This window comes from Schistocerca americana, chromosome X (assembly GCF_021461395.2).
Source record: "Schistocerca americana isolate TAMUIC-IGC-003095 chromosome X, iqSchAmer2.1, whole genome shotgun sequence".
NCBI classification, from domain to species: Eukaryota; Metazoa; Arthropoda; class Insecta; order Orthoptera; family Acrididae; genus Schistocerca; species Schistocerca americana.
Window position 1 is genome coordinate 809,640,298 of NC_060130.1, and position 24,588 is coordinate 809,664,885.

The window sequence follows — 24,588 nt, forward strand, 5'->3', positions numbered from 1 at the left end:
ACGACTTATCTTAGAAGATAGATTAAGGAAGGGGAAACCTACATATTTAGTATTTGTAAGCTTAGCAAAAGCTATTGACAATGTGAACTGGAATACTCTTTCAAATTCAGTTTGGATTCCGGAGAAATTTAGGAACATGTGATGCAATACTGAGCCTACGACTTATCTTAGAAGATAGATTAAGGAAGGGGAAACCTACATATTTAGTATTTGTAAGCTTAGCAAAAGCTATTGACAATGTGAACTGGAATACTCTTTCAAATTCTAAAGGTGGCTGGGGTAAAGTAAAGTGAGTGAAATGCCACCTACAACTTGTACAGAAACCAGACGGCAGTTATGAGTGTCGAGGGGCATGAAAGGGAAGCAGTGGTTGAGAAGGGAGTGAGACAGGGTTGTAGCCTATCCCAGATGTTATTCAGTCTGTATATTAAGCAAGCAGTAAAGGAAACAAAAGAAAAATTTGGAGTAGGAATTAAAGCCCAGGGAGAAGAAATAGTAAACTAGTCGTTAAATAAAACACAAGTACGACAAGATGGGGTATTGATGGTGTATTCATTAGCTCTGTAAATGGGGAGGACATGATCTTCTGATAAACATTTGCATAATTAAAAAGATGTAAAAAAATGACATAAATCAGTAAATGAAATAGATGCAGATAAGTAGCTTCCAGGGACAAATGCTATAGTGCAATGCTGTCGTCTGAGATACCATTATGATGAAATCACGTGAAGGTATTATTAGTTTTAATTCAGAGGTTCATTGTAAAAATTTATATTTTCTGTGAGGTATTAACAGTTTCTGTAATTTTAAATATATTGAAATACTGTTGTGTCACTGGATTCACCTCATTTATCCGAGATCACCAATATATTCAGATTTGCGTTAATATGTAACTGTGATTTGGTGTCAAACTTCAGAGAGTTATAACTTGGCCGCCTTTAAGTGTGTCTGACATTCTGACATTTCTTGGAGCATTTTGTGCCCTCCTAAGCAACCATCTGTCGCAAAAAATTCCCAATACTGGGGTTTGCCCACTCCCTGTTATTTGAAATCTGCCAGGAAGTTTAATATCAGTGCACACTCCACTGCAGAGTGAAAATCTCACTCTGGAAACATCCCTGTCCTTTGCTGGCACTCTGGCATGTAGCTTGTCCGGGACAGTCACCTAGCCAGAAGCTGCCACGGTGTGCCTAGAGTCCGTGGGTCCCACGTCGTTCCTAGAGTCCTTGGGTCCGCTAATTTTCAGCTGTACAACAAATTCATCTTACATCATAGCAGTACTGGGTAGCTGATTAGCTCACTTAAATACGCATGACGATACAAATATTAGAAAGTCTCTCCTGAAAGTATTTGTATGGAGTGTAGCTATGTATGCAAGTGAGAAATGGATGATAAACAGTTTAGACACTGAGAGAATAGAAGCTTTTGGAATGTGGTGCTACAGCAGAATGCTGAAGATTAGATGGGTAGATTGTGTAACTAATGAGGAGGTACTGTGTAGGACTGAGGAGAAAAGAGATTAATGGCTCAACCTGACTAGAAGAAGGGATTGGTTGGTACGACACACTCTGAGACATCAAGAGATCACCAATTTAGTAGTCGAGGGAAGTGTGAGGGGTTAAAATTGTGAGAGGGAGACAAAGAGATGAATACAGTGAGCAGATTGATAAGGGTGTAGATTGCAGTAGATACCCGGAGATGAAGAGGCGCAGCATGGAAAGCTGCTTCAAACCTCTGTTTGGACTGGAAACAACAACAAAAAATCAACAGAAAATAATTAATGTAAGCTAGAAAATTGGTAACCCAAGGATTGAACCCTGGGGTTCCTACACTTTTTACATTTCCTCATTGTGAATTTATTCTTAAATATGACATTGTTAAGCCAATTCTGTTACCTGTTGTGCATGTAGGTTTCTTGTAGAGCAGGCAGTTGGTCTTACATGCCATTCTGGGAGATATTCTTTAAGCAGTGTTACCTTCTACGCACTTGAATGCCTTAGCAAGGTCACGGTAAATACCCACTGGAGAATCTCTGCCTCTCTCGCCGTTTCTTTTCCTCCTGCTGCCCCTCCCACCCCCTCCCACTTCCCCTCTCCTTGGCCCATTACTCGTGATCATTATTCCACCCCTCACTCCATTACTCACCCCACCGCCCCCTTACTCCATCCCCCTTTCTCCTCCCGCCGCACACTCCCACCAGTACTCCACCCATCTCTTCTCTTTATGAGTAAATATGATTAATCTTATAAGCTATAGTTGGAAAGTTGAATGCTGTAGAAATTAACTACATAATTGATTCAATCAAGTGATAAACTGTAATTAAAAATAGTGATTGGTTACCATGGAAAAAACTTACATATGGTATTTTCTTTGCAGGTTTAATAGGAGATGACGTAAAGGATGTACCCCTGGAACAAATAAAAGTAAACTTTGAGCAGTTTTGTGCTATCGTAGCAGAATTCAAGTTTTGTGAAAGTGAGGCTCAGAAACTTTGGGACTTAGTCCTAGCCAAAACCACTCGCCTTCTTCAAGCGTTTGTTACTTCTGTGGTGAAATTACTAGGTATCTTTAGATATTTAGCCCCAATGAATCTGCCCATACAATAAAGACATTTCTGTTGCACACTGAAAGGAAGAAATTCTTTTCAGAAGTTTTTCCTTTGCTTTTGACAAAGACTGTGACAGTCTTTTTAGTTACATTTGGCTTTTTCTTCACGCCATGAAAGTTATTGTTTTTAGGTGTTTGGTTTTGTGCTGCAAAGGACTACAGTTCCACTTTTAATTTTATTGCTTATTTTAAAAATTTATTTTCTCTTGCACCAGTTACATTCTTATTATATATAATCTCTGTTTGTCTTTGTGTGTGTGTGTGTGTGTGTGTGTGTGTGTGTGTGTGTGTGTGTGCGTGCGTGTCATGCGCACTCACAGCACACATTAAAAACAGACCTAAGGAATTTTGTTAGTAAGTGAATAAAGATCCTTTGTGATATCTCATAGAATTAGTAACATTTTAGAAACTGGAAAATGACAGTGTAAAATTTTCTACACTATTATTTGTAGAGTTTACAGAGATGTAGTTTTCAGTATTTCTTAGCAGTTTAAGTGGTACTGCATGTTGTAGAATGACTGTATAATGCCAATGTCAACCAAATCAATAAAGTTTAATATTAAACAGTGCTTTATAATTACTAGCAAAAATTAGGTAAAATGATTATTTTTCCATCCTAAGTGGCATTGTACTTGCAAATACACTAAAATGATGATTCATAATTATTATTATCCTCTGTGACAAAGCATAACAGTAATCGTTAGCGAAGTTATTCATTGGCGTTATTGTGGGAAAAGATCCTCAGGAAGTTGCGTATCCACTTGAAAGTATTTAATTCAGGTTCTGATAATAGAATGATTCTCTCATGTTTTGTTAATCAACATCCTCCATAGACTAACTGCATTTTCGCATAGCCCTTCTAATGTATCACCACCTGCCTGTGTGACAATTTCATTTCAAATCCCTACAAACTGTTACATTCAGGTATTTGTATGAGTTAACTAATTCCAGTTCTGACGCAGTAGTATTGTAGTCATAGGATACTAATTATTTTTTTCATTTTGTGATGCACATAATTTCTTCCTTCTGTAAATTTAAAGCAAGTTGAAAATCTTGGCAGCATTTTTAAATAATGTCAAGATCTGATTGAGCATGTGTACAGCATTTTCTAGAGAAATGCCTCATCTGTAAAAGTGTGAGGTTGCTATTAATACTATCTGCAAGGTCACTAATATGAAAGATGAACTGCAAGGGTCCAACCACACTTCCCTGAGGCACACCAGAAGTTACTAGCTCTGTCAGTGACTCTCCATTCAAGACAACAGGCTTTGCCCTCCACACAAATAAATCCTCAGTCCAGTGACAGATTTCATTTAATGCTACCATATGCTTGTGCTTTTGTTAGTAAGCATTGGTGTGATATTGAGTAAAATGTTCTTCGAAAGGCAGGAATATTGCATCTACCATACTGCTTCAATCCATGGCTTTCTGGCTGTGAGATGCGAAAAACGCAACTTGTGTTTTGAAGAACCAATGTTTGTAGCATGCAGCCTGGTTGCATTCTCTTAGAACATAGTCTGTGCTCAAATATGATGTTGATATTCCAAGATTCTAAAACCGGTTCTGTGAATCAATTATGCTACACTTGCGCTAAGTGCAGTGTTTTCTCAGAACTATTATTACATTTTTTGTGTTAGAGATGATTGCAGTATATTATTGTTAAGAGGGGCTACCTCGGCAGCAAATTCTGGATACTGTCTGATATGGTTTTTCAGTGACACTAACACTAAAAGCTGTTTTACGTATCTTTGCAATGGTGCAAAAATTATACTTGGGCAGTGCTTCTGAAACCATTTTTAAAGAAACATTTGGAAACAGTTAAGCATTTCTGCTCTTGTTTTGCTACCCTTAATATCGGTTCTCATATTATCCATATGTGTATGACAATATCTTTGGTGTCACTGACAGTTTTTATGTACACCCAGAATTCCTTGTAGTTTTGAGAGGTCTTTTGACCAGATTTGGTCGTAGTATTATTATTATTATTATTATTATTATTATTATTATTATTATTAGTAGTAGTAGTAGTAGTAGTAGTAGTAGTAGTAGACGAAGGCTTTGAACATTCCCATTTTATCTACCAAATTCATTTCATCCAGAAATTTTCTTTTGCCGTCAGCTTTAAGCCTCATTTTGCACATAGTACACACTAGTCACTGTTTTACTGTTTGCTTAAAGAGACTTCATGCTGTGAAGAATCCCTCACAGTTAGAGTTGTTCTACCAGATACATATTTGTCCAGTGCTCGTTCAACTGTTCTTCTGAATGTTAGCCCTAATTCCTCTTCATGCTTCTCTCCAGAGATAAAGTTAAAGGTTCATCCTCAAGACATGACTCTACTGCCTTTTTATGTAGGTTACTGAACATGTAGATCTTCCTGCATGTTTTAGTTGCTCTCTGTACTTCAGTAATAACAGTTTCAACTGTTGTGTCACAGTCGCTAATAAGAGTTTCATTGGGGGATACTCTCAAAGAAGTCAGTTCTACTTACTCTCATCAGAATTACTATATTTTCACTGTGGGTAGGCTTATGAACTATATGTTACAGGTATTTTTCAGAGAAAGTGTTTAGTAATGTGTCACAGGATCCTTGGTCTTGCCCTCCACTTAAAAACCAAAGTCACACCGGAACTTTGCACTCACAGAAAACATGTCTGAGCTCAATCATGTGGAACTCATATATATTGAGAATTAAGTCACTACATGCTGCAAAAAGAAATAGAAGAGAAAGCAGTGATGGGAGAAAAAGTAACTTGGAAGTAGTTCTACTTTCAGCTATACTAATATGCTAAGAGAATGTGCAGCAGAGCCAGATGAATATAGGAATCTTTCAATGAATTGGTGAATCTCTTTACACCTAATGTACACAGAAAAGATACTGTTCATATAATCATTGGCTTCTATTTCCTAAGATACTGTAATTGATCCATAAACATGAAAAGAGTAAGATACAAGACTGTAGAGAATAGAATAGGTAATGCTGTTATCTATTTCTGAAAAGAAAAAAAACTAACCAGCTGTGGTGTTACGACCCTGCACTCACACTTTGTCAAATGTTTTGATAGCTAATTGCTGAATAAGTATGAAATATGTAACTACTCCCCTGAGTGCACTTCAACAGATGATTCCTTTCATTTGTCTATCCTGATATGCTCATATTTGTACGGTGTCACAATATCAGTTGTTGACATGCCTGCATGTTGGGAAGCCACATGGTGCAATATATTGAGCGAGTGTCAATACTTCTAAAGCTCTGCAGCCTCCTTCAGTATAGAGGGTGTTCGGGCTAGAGGGATACAAACACATTTTTGTGTATTTCAGTACCTATTAAGGTTTATAACTTTATTTATCTAGCATTGTACACAGGATCTCGGACATTTTTAGGCATGTTGGTACAATTCAGTGTGGGAACCATTTGTAGCTTGACATATATCAAAACGGTATGCATTGTTACTTTGTGCCGGGAAGGGCTCTCAACAAGGAAAGTTTCCAGGCGTCTCGGAGTGAACCAAAGCGATGTTCTTCGGATATGGAGGAGATACAGACAGGAACTGTCAATGACATGCCTCTCTCAGGCCACCCAAAGCCTACTACTGCAGTGGATGACCGCTACCTACGGATTATGGATCGAAGGGACTCTGACAGCAATACCACCATGTTGAATAATGCTTTTCATGCAGCCACAAGAAAGACCAAGAAAGACTCAAACTGAGCGCAATAGGCTGCGTGATCTGCAACTTCACTCCCAATGTCCATGGTGAGGTCCATCTTTGCAACCACGACACCATGCAGCGCAATACGGATGGGCCCAACAACGTGCCAAATGGGCTACTCAGGATTGGCATCATGTTCTCCTCACTGATGAGTGTCGCGTGTCGCATATGCCTTCAACCAATCGTCTGAGACGTGTTTGGAAGCAACCCAGTCAGGCTGAACACATTAGACACACTGTCCAGTGAATGCAGCAAGGTGGAGGTTGCCTGCTGTTTTGGGGTGGTATTATGTGGGACTGACAAATGCTAGTGGTGGTCATGGACGGTGCCATAATGGCTGTACGATACGTGAATGCCATCCTCCAACAAATAGTGAAACCATATTGGCAGCATATTGGTGAGGCATTTGTTTTCATGGACGACAATTCGCGCCCCCGTCATGCACATCTTATGAATGACTTCCTCCCAGATAGAGACATCGCTCGACTAGAGTGACCAGCATGTTCTCCAGACACGAACCCTTCTGAACATGCCTGGGATAGATTTAAAATGGCTGTTTATAGATGACGTGACTGACCAGCTACTCTGAGGGATCCACACCGAATCACCATTGAGGAGTGGGACAATCTGGATCAACAGTGCCTTGGTGAACTTGTGGATAGTATGCTACGACAAATACAGGTATGCATCAATGCAAGAGGATGTGGTACTGTGTATTAGATGTACCAGTGTGTACAGAAATGTGGACCTCCACCTCTGAAGCTCTCTCTGTATGGTGGTACAACATTCAATGTGTAGTTTTCATGAGCAATGAAAAGTTCGGAAATGATGTTTATGTTGATCTCTCTTCCAATGTTCTGTACGGGTTCCAGAACTCTCGGAACTGAGGTGATGCAAAACTTTTTTTGCTGTGTGTGTGTGTGTGTGTGTGTGTGTGTGTTTGTATTATCTTCATTTACTACTTACCTAGTCTTTTGATACACACTTAAATTTGTGACAACAATCTCATTGGTGTGAACTTGTGTGTCGAGGAGTTGAGTTTATTTTGACTGCTTATGCTAGTCTTTTCTATTAGACAAACAAGCCAATTTTCAAGTCGTTGGTGAAGGAGAGGGAGCTGTGCCAGTAAGTGAAAGTGTTTGTCTCCTAGCGTGGGAACCACTCAAAGTATATTGAAATATGGACAGCTAAGATGATTGTTCTTGTAGCTCACCGAGTATGAAGATGGCACATGCGTTGTTTTATGTAAATCCCTGGAATTAAATGAGAGGTACTGAGATAGTGTAGAGCTTTTAGAAGTTCCACTCAGTTGGTGGATAACTGGTTGCATGTAAAAATTGCCTTGCTTTTCAATGTAACTGTTCAACACCAGTTACATGTTACGCATGGTTAAGTGTGCCATATTGGACCCCATGATTGTTACAGCAGCAGTATTGTGACTGTCAGGTTTCAGACCACACACATGCACTTAGATATGGTATTTGAATACTATAAATAATTTTAAGGAAAACTTAGTGGGCAGCACTGAAGTAACAGTGATATTCAATGGAAGATTCTGTGATGGAAAGTAATAATAGGTGCCTGAGGAGCTTCTGCAGGCAGGTAATTTGCCATAACACCTGACAGAGCTCCAGGTTTCATCTATCAGATTTTTAAGGTGTCTTTGGTCACTTGCACCTTGGTTGCATCCACAGTTCACAATAAAAGTAAACAGTAAAACTAATTCAGTAGATTAAGGCAGAGTGGTTTAGAGAAAAGTTCTTGAAAATTCACTCAGTTGAAATATACGATGACCCTAACATTAGTATTAAATTAAACATATTTTTACGTGATTTTGCATTAATTTTCCAAAAAGAATTTATATAAAAATACAAACTCTGCAAAATTGCTACAGATGCCAGAGGACCTTTATTAATGTAGTGTAGGCCCACAATGGAGCATTTGAGTAAGTCCATATTCATTACTTTCTTCAGAGTGGTGTTCAGACATACTTTCTTGTGTCCTTTCTTTGTTCCCAAAAGATTTTTTGTTCTCTCCAACCTGGCTGCCTTTTCTTTGTTGCTAATGGAGTATTGTTTTTGACTAAATGTTTTTTTAGTTCCTTGTATTCTTGCTCCTTAGAATTATCTTCTCTTCTGTCTTCAGTTTTTTTGTAGTGTTATTTTTAACTCATCAGACCAGTCATTATTAGTTTTATTTTTTCCAAGAGATTGGAGTAGTGTTTCACTAACCTGGTTTGTGATAGTAATGACATATGACAAAAAAGGTAGTTCCAATTTTTGCATTATATTTTTACTTCAATATTAGATTACTTTGACCTATAATATTTGTGAAAAGTTATTGAACGGTGCTCAGTGGCGGTTACAGAAAACCTCGAGGAGGAGGAGGAGGAGGAGGAGGAGGAGGTGCTACCTTTATTTTTACTGTAGTAAAAAATCAAATCACATGCAAAGTTTAAGAAAGTTTTATTTAAACTGATTATACACACATACAAGACAATGCCATCTTATAATATAAAAAAGTTAAAATTGTTGTTCTCTTCCTTAAATGATGAATTCTATGTGCCTATTCTTCCTGGCAAATTGATTAATTACGTGTCTTGTAGCAATATTTTTACTGAGAAATTACTATGAATTACTAGTATTAATGCTTCACAATCAACTGATCACTCTCGCTCTTGATTAATCTACATGCCTGCGCTTACTACCAGTAGGACTTTTCACTTATTCATTCTTCAGTCTTGATATTTCTGCTTCTGGATGTAAACTAGTTTCCTATTGAGTGAATAGTCTGTATGTATAATTCTATGCATCAAAGGTTCTCTGTACAAGAAAACAGTAGAATATTCACCACTTTTCTTGAACAAATGCCAGATAGAATAACGTATCAAGATCACTAGAATGGCCGCGACTTTTCTTATAGGTATGTGTTAGCTATCTATGTGCCAGACAGAAACATATTTTATATGACGACATGGACACACATGCTGCATAGGAAAGTACAACTACTTGATAACTCGATTTAGTCGAGTCGACTGATAAAAGAAACAAACCAATAGTGTGCGGACTGAGTAGTGGGGTTGGTGCAGGTGGCCACTATAAGTGGACCTGTGAACTGTATGGACATTGGATTTCTGAAATCGTGTGCATCATGAGTGAAAGTACATGAATTAGAAATGTAAATACGACTATAAAGGTATTTAATAAAGCATGCAGAGGTTCGATCAAGATAGATCATTGAGAAAAAATGCTACAGTAGGCTGTAAAGTCACTTGAATATAAGAGTTGTCATGGGTGAGACATACTGTTAAGACAACTGAATTAATATGAAGTATAATTTACAGAAAATATAGGTGATGGTTCTGGTGCTACAAAAGAATGCTGAAGTTTAGATGGGTAGATCACATAACTATGAGGAGGTATTGAATAGAATTGGGGAGAAGAGGAGTTTGTGGCACAAGTTGACTAGAAGAAGGGATCGGTTGGTAGGACATGTTCTGAGGCATCAAGGGATCACAAATTTAGTATTGGAGGGCAGTGTGAAGGGTAAAAATCGTAGAGGGAGACCAAAAGATGAATACACTTAGCAGATTCAGAAGGATGTAGGTTGCAGTAGGTACTGGGAGATGAAGCAGCTTGCACAGGATAGAGTAGCATGGAGAGCTGCATCAAACCAGTCACAGGACTGCAGACCACAACAGCAACATAGGTGATGGTTCAAATAGTTAGTTTTTCAGTTAGTGCAGATGAAAAAGCAGTTCAGTGAAGTAGCAGTGTGTTGTAAATTTAGTGTAACAAAAATGTCATTCACATTTGTTTTTAAAATATAACAAATACCTCTTAATAATTGTTCTTTAGCACTTTAACATTTTTTCCATATGTGAAATTTCACTTTGAAATGTTTAGAACATAATTAATTAATGAAATTGCTTCAGAAGAATTGAAATTGCCTCTGTGAAGCTGACACCCCCCCCCCCCCCCAACTAGCAAAAAATTACTAGGCATTTTCACTTGTTGATGGTCCTCTAAAAATTTTGTGGAGATTTACTGGAGCATTGTCACTGTGTGAAACAAACTGTTTACTTGAAGGTGATTTTAATGCAGGCACAGTCATCATAGTCATGGTAAGCTATGAAACAATTTCATACTGTCAGTATGTTTGATAGTATGTGACGGTCCATGATTCAAAGAGTATAGTGTTCTAAATGAAATAGTGGACATTATAAACATCACTTACGAGCTTCTGCTTAGAGAATGTATAAAACCTCCAGTCACAGATAATCAACAAATTGAAGATTTTTTTTTTTTTTTTTTTGGGTGTTCATTGGTAAGGTATTTCTGCTGTGCCATGTATAATCCATCATGAAATTAATCAGCAACAATTAACACAGGGATGAGAACGATAGTGATGCTCAAAAATACAAAATTCTGAAGAAAAATTATGTAGATAATCTTGTAGTCGAAATTTCTCTCCGAAAGTATACAGTTACGAAACACTTCAGCAATCTGCCTGAGGGACTGGAAAGTGCTAAACAGTAATAATGTATTTAGATTATAGTGAAAGATACTTCTTCTCAACTGGAACGTGCATACCAGTGTATCTATTGTACAAAGAATAGTCGAAATCAAGTGGGGGAAAATACTGCAGGTTACTTTTTCTTACTGTAAAATCAGGACAATAAATGCGCATAGCAATAGAGCAATATTCGAAATATTGAACTTCATCTGCAGGGTTCTAGGTCATCTTTAAAGTTAAAATACACTCCTGGGAATGGAAAAAAGAACACATTGACACCGGTGTGTCAGACCCACCATACTTGTTCCGGACACTGCGAGAGGGCTGTAGAAGCAATGATCACACGCACGGCACAGCGGACACACCAGGAACCGCGGTGTTGGCCGTCGAATGGCGCTAGCTGCGCAGCATTTGTGCACCGCCGCCGTCAGTGTCAGCCAGTTTGCCGTGGCATACGGAGCTCCATTACAGTCTTTAACACTGGTAGCATGCCGCGACAGCGTGGGCGTGAACCGTATGTGCAGTTGACGGTCTTTGAGCGAGGGCGTATAGTGGGCATGCGGGAGGCCGGGTGGACGTACCGCCGAATTGCTCAACACGTGGGGCATGAGGTCTCCACAGTACATCGATGTTGTCGCCAGTGGTCGGCGGAAGGTGCACGTGCCCGTCGACCTGGGACCGGACCGCAGTGACGCACGGATGCACGCCAAGACCGTAGGATCCTACGCAGTGCCGTAGGGGACCGCACCGCCACTTCCCAGCAAATTAGGGACACTGTTGCTCCTGGGGTATCGGCGAGGACCATTCGCAACCGTCTCCATGAAGCTGGGCTACGGTCCCGCACACCGTTAAGCCGTCTTCCGCTCACGCCCCAACATCGTGCAGCCCGCCTCCAGTGGTGTCGCGACAGGCGTGAATGGAGGGACGAATGGAGACGTGTCGTCTTCAGCGATGAGAGTCGCTTCTGCCTTGGTGCCAATGATGGTCGTATGCGTGTTTGGCGCCGTGCAGGTGAGCGCCACAATCAGGACTGCATACGACCGAGGCACACAGGGCCAACACCCGGCATCATGGTGTGGGGAGCGATCTCCTACACTGGCCGTACACCACAGGTGATCGTCGAGGGGACACTGAATAGTGCACGGTACATCCAAACCGTCATCGAAGCCATCGTTCTACCATTCCTAGACCGGCAAGGGAACTTGCTGTTCCAACAGGACAATGCACGTCCGCATGTATCCCGTGCCACCCAACGTGCTCTAGAAGGTGTAAGTCAACTACCCTGGCCAGCAAGATCTCCGGATCTGTCCCCCATTGAGCATGTTTGGGACTGGATGAAGCGTCGTCTCACGCGGTCTGCACGTCCAGCACGAACGCTGGTCCAACTGAGGCGCCAGGTGGAAATGGCATGGCAAGCCATTCCACAGGACTACATCCAGCATCTCTACGATCGTCTCCATGGGAGAATAGCAGCCTGCATTGCTGCGAAAGGTGGATATACACTGTACTAGTGCCGACATTGTGCATGCTCTGTTGCCTGTGTCTATGTGCCTGTGGTTCTGTCAGTGTGATCATGTGATGTATCTGACCCCAGGAATGTGTCAATAAAGTTTCCCCTTCCTGGGACAATGAATTCACGGTGTTCTTATTTCAATTTCCAGGAGTGTATCTAGTTGTTGAAGCTAAAAATTGATGCAGATAGAGATGCTCTCCCTAACCCTATATGATCATCAAGCAGTAGTGATTTTGGAGCAGAAATTTTGCTTATGAGGGAAGATATAATGATCAGCACTAAACATTTGATATTTTTGACCGAGTGAGTTTCAGTGAATGAACTGTCATGATGTGGGTGGAGGAATTATAGTCATCTTTCAGAATATCATAAACAGTACCTAATGATCACTGAGCTGTTGTCGTCAATGTGAATTCAATTGCACCTTGGTTATTTGGATGGAGAGCTGTTATATTAAATCTGTAGGCCAGCATTTACAAATGGGTCTCATAGACATTCACCTCCTTTAGTCAAAATTCGTGATGCTTGACAGTTTGGATAACAGTTTGCGAGAATGTTGCCGAAAGCCTATTAAAATGCTTAACATAATGTAGTGTGTTTTCTCATTCATTAGTCAAATGAGAACTTAACATCCCAAGCATATTCAAACAGCTAAAGAAAAAACCTCACAAATGTAAACTGCACTTATTCTCATTTTGTGTTAAACTGAGAGAGAATTCCATTCTGAATTCTTAGTCTGACAAAAAATGCACCAAGACTTTGTGCCTGCCTGCCTGCCTGCCTGCCTACACACACACACACACACACACACACACACACACACACACACTCTTGTTGGTGTATGTCATGAGCTAAACAGTGTAGTGTCATAAGAATACACACCACAGTCAGTTTCTGGTATATCTGCAATATAAGCTGGACAGATTAAACACACAAGGTCAAAGTCTGCAGATGATTTATCATTACAGAGAACTCCTTAGCAGTCTACAAATGGCACTGAGATTGTGAACGACTGTTCAGTGATGGTTGGCAGAGTACAATAATATTCAAGACAGTCATCCTTCACTCCTCGTTTCCAGCAACAGGTCGGGTTTGTGTTTGATGGACACCCAGAGAAACACACATGTTGGACTGTTTACTTTCTACAACTAAACCTGGAAATGGCTCGTTGACGGTGCGGGCTGCAGTTTTTGTGTGTTCCATTGGTATTATTGTTACCCTCGAGGGACAAATTATGGTAGAGGATTATTCTGACATTTCAGGTGACAGTATGAATTGTATGGTATTCACATTGTTTCCTAAAAATACTTTTTCCCTCAGGGATGATAGTAGCACACATTATCATGCCTGCTCTGTTGAGGCTTGCTCTGTCAGAGTTTGAACATGGTGATGCACTCACACATTCCCTGGTCTGACCAGTTTGGTGTCTTAAACATGACCAAACATTTGTGAGCAGTTTTAGTGTATGTTAAAGTTATTGTTGTTTGAAGTCAGAATGAGATGGCTGTAGCATTTAACCTTTAACAGTTGTCGAGAGTCAGCTGGCAGTATCTCCTAAAAACAATTTGTCCAAATGAAACTACAAAGACTTAAAACAGCTATGAATGTACATGGGAGGTAGACAAAGAGAGGTTTCAGTAGATAAGAAGTTCTTCAGTAAGGAAATGAGTTGCAACAAAATTTTTTGATGACCTACCCATTGATACAAAAGTTTGACAGACAGGAAAGTAAAATTTGAAAACAAACTGAGAAAGTTTCTCTTTGACAATGTCTTCCATTCCGTGGGAGAATTTCTATTATTGTAGTGTGTAAAAAGTGGTGGGTATGGGCTACTAACTTACATCTGTATATCTTTTTTTGCTTAAAAAATGATGTTCATCATGTCATCATTTATACAAATTAATTTGCAAAGTGAATCATTACGATTTATCATGGAAAATGACCAGTGGACCAGGAAACTAACAACGAACCTATTTTCCTGTGGAGTGGAGGGGGAGGGGGAGGGGGGGGGGGGATTTTAGTGTATTTTCATTTCACTGCTCAATCTGCACAGCTAATTGTAAGTGAATTACACACAAAAGTATTAAATTGGACCAACATAGCCATTGCATATAGTAAGTCCTGTAAACAAGTAAAAATGTACTAAAATTTGTGTATTATTGATTGCAGAGTGGGCTATATCATCCAGGCCACTGAGGTCCCTACCTCTTGGTGCTGCTGCAAACGGTCAAAACAGTTCAGTAAGGGATGTTTACCTTGGAGGCTCATGCCATAACACAACATGGAGAGAGGATATAGCAATTCCAATGCTGAAGTAAGTACCAGAAAGTGTTACTGTGTAACTTTCTTGGCTTTTTGATCATAGGTATAATCTCGTTATTCATAAAGTACACAAATTAATGAGGTTCTTTGGATACATAAGAATATCTTTAAATTTCCTCACCTCACAATCTTCAGGTTTCAGTTCAGCTAACTGAAAAACACAATTTGTCATTTTGAATGGTTTTTTTTTCTTCAATGATTGAAAAGTTTTTGGAAGAAAAGAATAATTTTCATCTATGTTTGTAAGATCTCTCGCCTTCTTCGTCATATCTATAAGACAAATACATATATCATGCACTCAGTGTGAAATATGCCTGTGTATAGTGTTAATGTGTTACACATTTCCCAGCTCACGAAGTACTTAGTGCGGCAACATAAATAATAAACAGTTATTACACATTATTGTGGTCAAAAATATTCTTTGCATGCAACTGAGGTATCTTTAGTGTGGCCTGTAAGTGTAGATGCTTTTTTTTATTTACTAGACTCTTCCCTTCACCAATGTCATCGTGGATCCTCTTGCTACCTCCAACACCTTGGGCAGCCATTATACCGAAGTTTTGAGCTCTTCCCACTATCACCCTGCCTTCCTCCATCGGAAATGAGCGGAGGCAGCTTGGGCAATACCCTTCTCTTCTTCGCATCATGAGTGCTACAATGCTGCCTTTACTATGAGGGAGCTAGTTCATGCTCTGTTCATCCTAATCCTCTGCACCAGGGCCAGACACCATCCACGTTCAGATGTTGCAGCACCTTTCTCTTGCAGTCAAGCACTTCCTGCTTAACACATACAACCACATCTGGGTGGAGGGCACATTTCCTGGATGCTGGCATGAAGCCACACTCATAGCTATAGCTAAGCCTGGTAAGGACAAAAACCTTCCTTCTAGCTGCTGGCCCATCTCTTACCAGCTGTGTTTGCAAGGTGATGGAATGTATGATTCTGGTATGGTGGCTCGAGTCTCACCATTTACTAATGAATGCACAGTGTGGATTTCGAGCACAGCATTCTGCAGTTGACCATCTTATTAATTTTGCCACCCATGTTATGAATGGTTTTCTGCAGAAATCCCAGACTGTGGGAGTGTTTTTCGATTTGGGGAAGGCCTAGGACGCCTGCTGGAGTTGTGGTATCCTCCGTACTCTTTACACGTGGGGCTTCCATGGGCACCTGCGTTATTTTCTTTGAGCATTTTTACAAAACTGAGTTTTCAAGATGCGTGTGGGAACTGTGTTGTCGGACACCTTTATCAAGGAAAATGGTGTGAATCAGGGTTCTATCCTGAGTGTCATCCTCTCTGCTATCGCCATTAACCCTATAATGGCCTGTCTCCCGCCGGGCATCTCGAGCTCTCTTTTTGTTGACGATTTTGCCGATGGTCTTTACCCCTGGAGCATTAACAATGGCTTTCGCTTTTCCACCAATAAAACCTTCTGTATGAATTTCTGGTGCCAAAAATGATTTCTGCCACCATCTCTACATCTTTGGCCTGTGGCCCTTCCATTAATGAAACTATGACATTTCTGGGGCTCATGCTCGATAGGAAACTGTCTTGGTCCTCCCATGTCTCTTACCTGGCAGCCCGCTATATACGGTCCCTAGATTTCTTACGTGCCCTCTCTGGTACTTCCTGGGGTGCCGACTAAACCACCCTCCTCCATTTGTACCGGTCCCTTGTCCATTCAAACTCGACTATGGGTGCTTTGCTTATGCATGTGCATGCCCATCCCTCTTATGCTGTCTCAACGCTATCCACCATCATGGGGTTCGTTTGGCCGTGGAGGCCTTTTACACCAGCCCTGCTGAGAGTCTGTATGCTGAGGCTGTTGAACTACCACTGTCCTACCACCATGAATTTCTCCTCAGCATGTATGTGTGCTGTTTGTCTGCCATGCATGGCCACCCATCCTATGCCACCTCCTTTGACGATTCCTTTGATCTTCAGTATGGTGCTCATCCCTCTTCTCTGTTACCTCCTGGAGTCCACTTTTGCCACTTACTGCGGCGGCTTAACTTCACACTACCTGCAACGTTCCCAATGGGTGTGAGCCCTTCACCACCTTGGCTACATGAAGTGGCCCATGTTAACCTTGGCCTTTAGTCACTTCCTAAGGACACCACTCCAGCCTCGGTCTATCACCTTCAGTTTCATGACCTTTGCATGGCACTTTGTGATAATACCTTTGTATACACTGATGGCTCTCGGACTGACTGTGGGGTCAGGTGTGCCTTCGTTGTTGGCACCTGTGTCTTTAAATATCGGCTTTCAGCACACTCCTCAGTATTTACAGCCAAGCTCTTCACCTTGTATCAGGCCATGGAGTACATCTAGTGACACAGCCTTTCCAATTGTGTCCTCTGCTCAGACTCGCACAGTGCCCTTCAAAGTCTATGTGAACTGTACACCGCCCACCCCTTAGTGCAGCGGGTCCATAAAACCTGTCACTTGCTCACTGTTGGTGGAGCCAGTGTCATGTTTCTGTGGGTCCCTGGTCATGTTGGCCTGCCAGGAAACAAAGCTGCTGATGTTGCTGACAAGGCTGCAGTCCTTGTACCTCAATCCAAGAGAACCTATATTTTCTCCGACGATCTCTGCATTGCCATCTGTCAGGAGGTGGTGTCACTTTGGCATTGCCAATGGTACCCCCTTTGTGGAGAATAAGCTTTGGCTTATTAAGCCTCTCCCAGCGGTTTGGATGACCTCCTCTCAGCCCTCCTGCCAGGAGGAGGTCATATTAACTAGGATGCTTATTGGGCACTACCTTTTTAGTCATAGTCATTTGCTCAGTGTCACTATCCCACCACTTTGTCCACATTGCACACAAATTTTAACTGTCCACCACTTCTTGCTGGAATGCCCCTTTAGAACCATTTATGTTCCAGCTTGGGTTTGCCACCTGATGTACCAGCCATTTTAGTGAATGATGTGCGGTCTGTTGACTGAGTTTTACTTTTTATCCACCGCAGCAGTATGGCGAATGCCATTTCATTCTTAGTTTTGGACCACCATTACTGTGTGCTGTTTTCTTAGCCCTTTTTCCACGTGCCTGTTTTCAGCTGTCTCCTGTCCTATCCATTGGGATTGACGCATAGTCATTCAACTCCATTCTGTGTTTGTGTGGTCTAGTTTTGACTTGGGTATGTATGACCCCGGCAAAACAAAACACACACACACACACACACACCACAACACGAAACAAAAATGCACTCCACAGCTTTCCCCACTTATGCATTCAATACGCATAATGCATGCATCTCCCACCTCCCACTCTGCCTCACCCCCCCCCCCCCCCCCATATCACACTTGCCACCTCATCCCAACCACATTCCAAACTCTGCACCTCTTCCTGTTCTGCTCTTTCCACCTCTTTCCCTCTGCCTCTTCCTGTCACACTCTCCTCCTCCTTTTTTGCCCGTTCACCTCATGCTCACATGTCTACTAGTCCATATCTGTCCATGTCCTCCTCCTCCTCCTCCTCCTCCTCCTTCCCCCCCCCCCCCCCCACTCCCTTTCCATCTCCCCATGCCTCGTCTATAGGCTGCCATACAAAGCAGGCTGGCACAGATGACCAATTGTACTAAAACACAACACACCAGTTGTGCAGGAAATCCTACACATCAGAGGCTGAAAAAACATTTTTTTTGCTCAAATCTCTGCTCCTATTGGAGCTAAGAGGCTATAAATCTCACAGTTCTCACCCTCATGAAGTTTTGTGGTTGTGGACCAAATTTGGTTCAAATCAGTGCAGCGTTGAGGAGGAGATATGGTACATACATTACATACATACATACATACATACATACATATGTTTATGTGCATACTGCTTTTTTGGCACCATCAACTAAGACCAAAAAAGGCCAAGTAGATGGAAAAATTTTTTGTAGTCACAAATTTTTGTGCAGTAAGCAGTAGAACCATGAAAAATATAGAAAAAATTCACACCTGTGAGGTGTGGGCATTGTGGTAGGGTCGGCTTGGGGGAGGAGGGACAGTGTGCGGGGAAGGGAGGAGGGTGTTCAGAGGTTACTTCTTAAATTTTTTTCTTGGATAACTTGAAAACCACAACCACAACTACTAATGAAAATGTTCCCAATATAAAACTTAAACAGTGTTAAGTTTCCTGTGGTTCATGGTGTGGGTTCCTGTTGTCATGTCCTAGTTCATGAACCACGGGCAACGTATGAGTGGCCAAGTAAGTGGTCCTGACAGTCGGGGTACCAGTTACTTTGGAATAAGGCTGGGCATCTCGGACATACTCTGAGTCATGGTCACCTTTGTGCTCAGATGGCAAAGACTACCAAATCCACCAGTTAGTACCTCAACTGGTAGGGGTAAAACTCAATGGGACCCGGGGCAAGTAAGGCTAGCAACCTGCTTCCCTGGTACTGTAAATATGATGCTTGCAATAATCAGAGCAAAATGCCTCGGACCTTTGCAGGTGATGGAGTCCCAGCTCTAAGTGACAAACCAGGGACTCCTAAGATACGACTCAGCAGACAAATGCTAACGAGATGGGGAGCTATTAATATCAATGGGGGCTACTCTGGGCAGAAGGTAGGCCTGGCAGAGGCTGCAAGTAAGATGGGGTTGGACGTCTTAGCTGTTAGTGACATTCAGGTAAGGGGTGAGAAAGAAGAGGAAGTGGGAGAATACAAGGTCTACCTGTCACGAGTCAAAGCAGGAATAGCACAATGGGGTGTAGGGCTTTACATCAGGAAAGAAATGGATCCCAGTGTAGTTGCAATAAGGTATGCAAATGAACAACTGTTGTGGATAGATTTGACAGTGTCTAGCAAGAAAATTAGGATTGCGTCAGTATATTCGCATTGTGAAGGGACAGATCTAGATAAGATGGATAGTTTTTATGATGCACTCAGTGATGTAGTTGTTAGAGTAAAGGACAAGGACAGCGTTCTGCTCATGGGTGATTTTAATGTCAGGATTGGAAATCGAACAGAAGGGTATGAAAAGGTTATGGGTAAATTTGGAGAGGGTATGGAGGTTAACAGGAACGGGAAACAAACTCTTGGATTTCTGTGCCAGTATGGGCTTAGTAATCACAAACTCCTTTCTTAAACGTAAGAACATTCACTGGTCTACTTAGGAAGGCAGGGGAACTAGATCTGTCATTGACTATATAACAACAGATCAGGAATTCAGGAAGGCTGTGAGGGACACACATGTATTCAGGGGATTCTTTGATGACACTGATCACTATTTAATCTGCAGTGAAATTGGTATTGTGAGGCTGAAAGGGCAGGTGAGGTCAGGTCCATATGTAGGAGGGTAAGAGTGGAGAAACTTCAGGATAAGGAAATCAGGAACAAGTACATAACAGTGATCTCAGAAAGGTACCAGTTAGTTGAATGTAGTCAATTACAGTCATTAGAAAAGGAATGGACAAGGTACAGGGGCACAGTACTAGAAGTGGCTAAAAAATGTCTTGGAACAGTAGTGTATAAAGGTAGGATGAAGCAAACAGCTTGGTGGAATGACACAGTCAAGGCAGCCTGTAAAAGGAAAAAGAAGGCGTATCAAAAATGGCTACATACTAGAACTCAGGTAGACAGAGAAAGTTATGTTGAAGAAAGAAACAAAGCCAAACAGATAATTGCAGCATCCAAGAAGAAATCTTGGGAAGACTTTGGAAACAGGTTGGAGAATTTGGGTCATTTCGAAAGGGAGGTAAGAAGGAAATGACAAGTATTTTGGACAGGTCAGGAAAACTACTGGTGAATTCTGTTGATGCCTTGGGCAGAGGGCCCCCCTGCGGGTTCAGGGGTTAGAATAGTCCCGCGGTATTCCTGCCTGTCGTAAGAGGCGATTAAAGGAGTCTCAAACTTTTCGGCCATATGTGATGGTCCCCTGTTGGGTTTGACCTCCATCTCTCAAAATTTTTCCGAAGAGCGAGCCGATTGGGGAAGGGCGCCTTACTTGGTGCATTGTGTCCATCTTGCGATCAGACCTTTCGCCAGCTTCTTTGTCATTGCATTGCAGTCCTGCCCGCTCTCCATCTCTTGGGCATGGATACGTTCCTGCTTGCACTTTCCACCTTGCGCTGTGCAGTGCCACTTTCTGCCCTGACGGTGACCATGGACCACATGTCACCTAACATCCAGCACGGTAGCCAGTCCGTTGTGGTGGGGCCGCCATGTTCCCTGTTGGTTGTAGCCCCCTGACAACACAGGGATCACTCTACTGACGCCTGCGCTGTTAACTCCCCACATACGCCGAGGAGTAGATACCCATCTCCCTGGGGCATCAGGACTGCCGGCAATGGCCATCCTGCCAGGTGGCTATTGCTGCGGCTGGGTGGCGCCTGTGGGGAGGGCCCTTGGTCAGAGTAGGTGGCATCAGGGCGGATGACCCGCAATGAAGCATGGTACGTCATCTCTCGCTGGCGGCCAGCCGCCAGCAGTCTCTAAGCGTTCTCGGGCTCAATTTAATGCTCAGAAGTATGATCCGAAAATGTTCCCCTCCCTGGCCACGCCGTGGGAGGAGCGCAAGTCTCAGCATGGAGGTAACAGTTATTCGCCCCGATTCTTAGTTTGCACGAGAGCTGATGGGGAGTCTTTTCTATCCACAAAGCCTCAGTTCTTCGTCGAGCATTTAGAGAACAAGTTTGGGGAGGTGGAGGGCTTGTCCAAAATGCGCTCTGGGTCAGTGCTGATACAAATGGTATCCTCCGCCCAGTCAGCAGGTTACTTGCTTGTGACAAGTTGGGGGATGTTAACGTTACCATTACACCACATAAGAGTTAAAATATGGTCCAGGGTGTTATTTTCCATAGGGACCTACTATTGCAGTCTGATGACGAGCTGCCCGCCAACTTAGAGTGTAGAGGTGTTCATTTCGTCCGGCGCGTTCATTGGGGTCCGAGGGACAATTAGGTTGCTATCGGTGCTTCATCTTGGCCTTTGAGGGTGATACATTACCGGAGAAGGTCAAGGTGATGGTCTACCATTATGACGTCAAGCCCCTATATCCCTCCCTCGATGCGGTGCTTTAAGTGCTGGAAGTTCGGCCATATGTCTTCCTGCTGCACTTGCAGCCTCACATGTCGAGATTGCGGACGCCCATCACATCACAATACTCCATGTGCCCCTCCTCCCATCTGTGTCAACTGCGGAGAGCAACATTCACCTTGCTTGCCAGACTGCAAAGTCTTTCAGAAAGAGCGCAAAATCATGGAATATAAGACCCTGGACCGGGTGACCTATACTGGAGCCAAAAGGAAATATGACATACTACATCCTGTGTGAGTGACATCTTCTTACGCAGCTGCTACAACAACTGTGCTAGCCCCATCAGTTTCGAGACTTCCAGCCAGCTCGATGAGCAGTACAACTCCTCCTGCCCCCTTGCCCGTGGGGGGGCCCTACCCAACCGGTTGCTCCTGCACCACCTACCTCAGGAGCAACATCCTCCTACCCATCGGGGACATCCGTCCCCGCTTCTCAGCCGGAGAAGTGTCTAAATTCTTTGGCTGTTCTCACTCGCATGAACTCCCTTGGGACCCTCCCTTCCCAGGCTTCCACCAGTGGGAAGCATGACGCCCGACAGTGGCATAAGTCCCAACCAGCGGCTGGTCGTAGGGCTTCGTGATCCTCCTCTGTTTCAGAGACTGATTTGGTGAAGCCTTCCCAGCCGGTGAAACCCAAGGTTCAGTGAGAGAAGTCCAAGCGCACGACCTCTAAGGCCAAAGAACTTGCGGTGGCACTGACCCCACCGCACCCTTTGAGCTCTGCGTCTGAGGATGAGGTCGAGATTCTGGCGTCCGCTGAGGACCTTGATCTCGTTGGTCCCTCAGACGCCATGGATGTCACTCGCACGGGTACAGAATCGGTGGCAGCGAGTGACCAAGCAGCGTAAATTGCCTTCCCAGTCCCTTCACGCCTTTCTCAGCCATGGACAATATCATCCTCCAGCGGAACTGCAGCGGTTTCTTCCACCATCTAGCTGAGCTTCGACAACTTATCAGCCTTCGCCCTTTCTTCTGCATTGCTCTTCAGGAAGCTTGGTTTCCAGCAATGCGAACCCCCGCCCTTCGTGGCTATCGGGGTTATTACAAGAACCGGGCAGCTTATGAAAGGGTGTCTGGTGGCGTCTGCCTCTATGTCCTTCACTCTCTGCACGGTGACTCTGTCCCTCTCCAAACACCTTTAGAGGCTGTTGCTGTTCGTGTGTGGACGCCACAGGCTGTTACCGTCTGCAGTCTTTACCTTCCACCGGATGGTGGTGATGCGCAGCATGTCCTGGCTGCGCTGATAGCCCAATTGCCACCACCTTTCTTGTTACTGGGCGACTTCAATGCCCATAACCCTCTGTGGGGTGGGTCAGTGGCAACAGGTCGAGGCACCTCCGTTGAGCATGTATTGGTGCAGCTCGATCTTTCCATTTTAAATGATGGTGCCTTCACACACTTCAGTGTGGCGCATGACACATACTCCGCCATTGACCTTTCGATCTGCAGCCCTAGCCTCTTACCGTCTGTCCAATGGAGAGTGCGTGACGATCTATGTGGTAGTGACCACTTTCCGATCTTTCTGTCACTGCCACAGCATCACTCTTCTGGGCGCCCTAGCAGATGGGCTATGAATAAGGCTGACTGGGACTTGTTTTCCTCCACTGCCGCTATTGAGCCTCTCTAATGATGACATTGATGCGGTGGTTCAATCGGTCACCACCATCATCGTTACTGCCACAGAATCTTCAATTCCCCGTTCTTCTGGGTCCCCTTGGAGGAGGACTGTGCCTTGGTGGTCGCCTGAGATCGCTGAGGCGATTAAAGATCGCCGGCGGGCGCTACAGCATCACAAGTGACATCCCTGCATTGAACACCTCATCACCTTCAAACGGCTGCGTACGCGGGCCCACCACCTTATCCGCCAAAGCAAACAGGAGTGCTGGGAGCGGTATGTGTCCACCATTGGCCTCCATGTCTCTCCATCGCAGGTGCGGGCCAAAATCCGACGCCTCTATGGCTATCGGACCCCTGTCAGTGTCCCTGCGCTCTCACTGAATGGAGCAGTTTGTACAGACTCCGACGAAATTGCCAACAGCTTGGCAGAGCATTTTGCTCTGAGTTCCGTTTCTTCCCATTACCCACTGGCCTTCCGCTCCATTAAAGAGTGGATGTAACGTCGGAGCCTTCCTTTTCGAACCCACCATCCGGAATCCTACAATGTTCCATTCAGTGAGTGGGAATTTCACAGTGCCCTCGGCGCTTGTCCTGATACCGCTCCTGGGCCAGATAGCATCCACAGATGCTGAAACACCTTTCAGTGGACTGCCAGCGATGGCTTCTCGACCTTTACAACTGTATTTGGGTCGAGGCTAAGTTTCCGTCGCAATGGCGGGAAAGTATTGTTATCCCCATTCTAAAACCAGGCAAGAACCCTTTGGAGGTGGACAGCTACCGTCCCATTAGCCTCACCAACATTCTTTGCAAGTTCCTTGAACAGATGGTGAGCCGGTGGTTGAACTGGGTACTGCAGTCTCGGGGCCTTCTGGTTCCGTCTCAGGGTGGGTTCCGTAAAGGCCGCTCCGCCACCGACAATCTGGTGAGACTGGAGTCGGCCATCCGTACTGCCTTTGCGCGCCGTCAGCACCTGGTCGCTGTCTTTTTCGACATGCGGAAGGCGTACGATACAACATGGCGTAATCGCATCCTTTCTACGCTTCATGGATGGGGTCTTCGGGGCCCTCTGCCAATCTTTATCTGCAATTTTCTGTCGTATCGTACCTCTCACGTGCAAGTCGCGGCCTCCCGTAGTTCCTCCAGAGTCCAGGAGAACGGGGTACCACAGGGATCTGTCCTCAGTGTCTGCCTGTTTTTAATTGCCATAAACGGCCTCGCTGCAGCGGTGGGAAATTCTGTCCCTGCTTCCCTGTATGCTGACGACTTCTGCCTTCA

The 24,588-nt window shown here is 43.5% G+C and overlaps 1 protein-coding gene across 2 annotated transcripts in view; it reads left to right on the forward strand.

Moving 5' to 3' along the window:
• Positions 1-24,588, forward strand: part of LOC124556841 — a 594,435-nt gene that overhangs the window by 532,087 nt on the left and 37,760 nt on the right. The window contains exons 11-12 of one of the 2 annotated variants that reach the window (XM_047130858.1): positions 2,377-2,562; positions 14,518-14,662. In XM_047130858.1, the coding sequence (XP_046986814.1) occupies positions 2,377-2,562; positions 14,518-14,662 (331 nt within the window). The remainder of the gene's footprint in view (positions 1-2,376; positions 2,563-14,517; positions 14,663-24,588) is intronic. The other variant, XM_047130859.1, reaches the window with a different exon arrangement.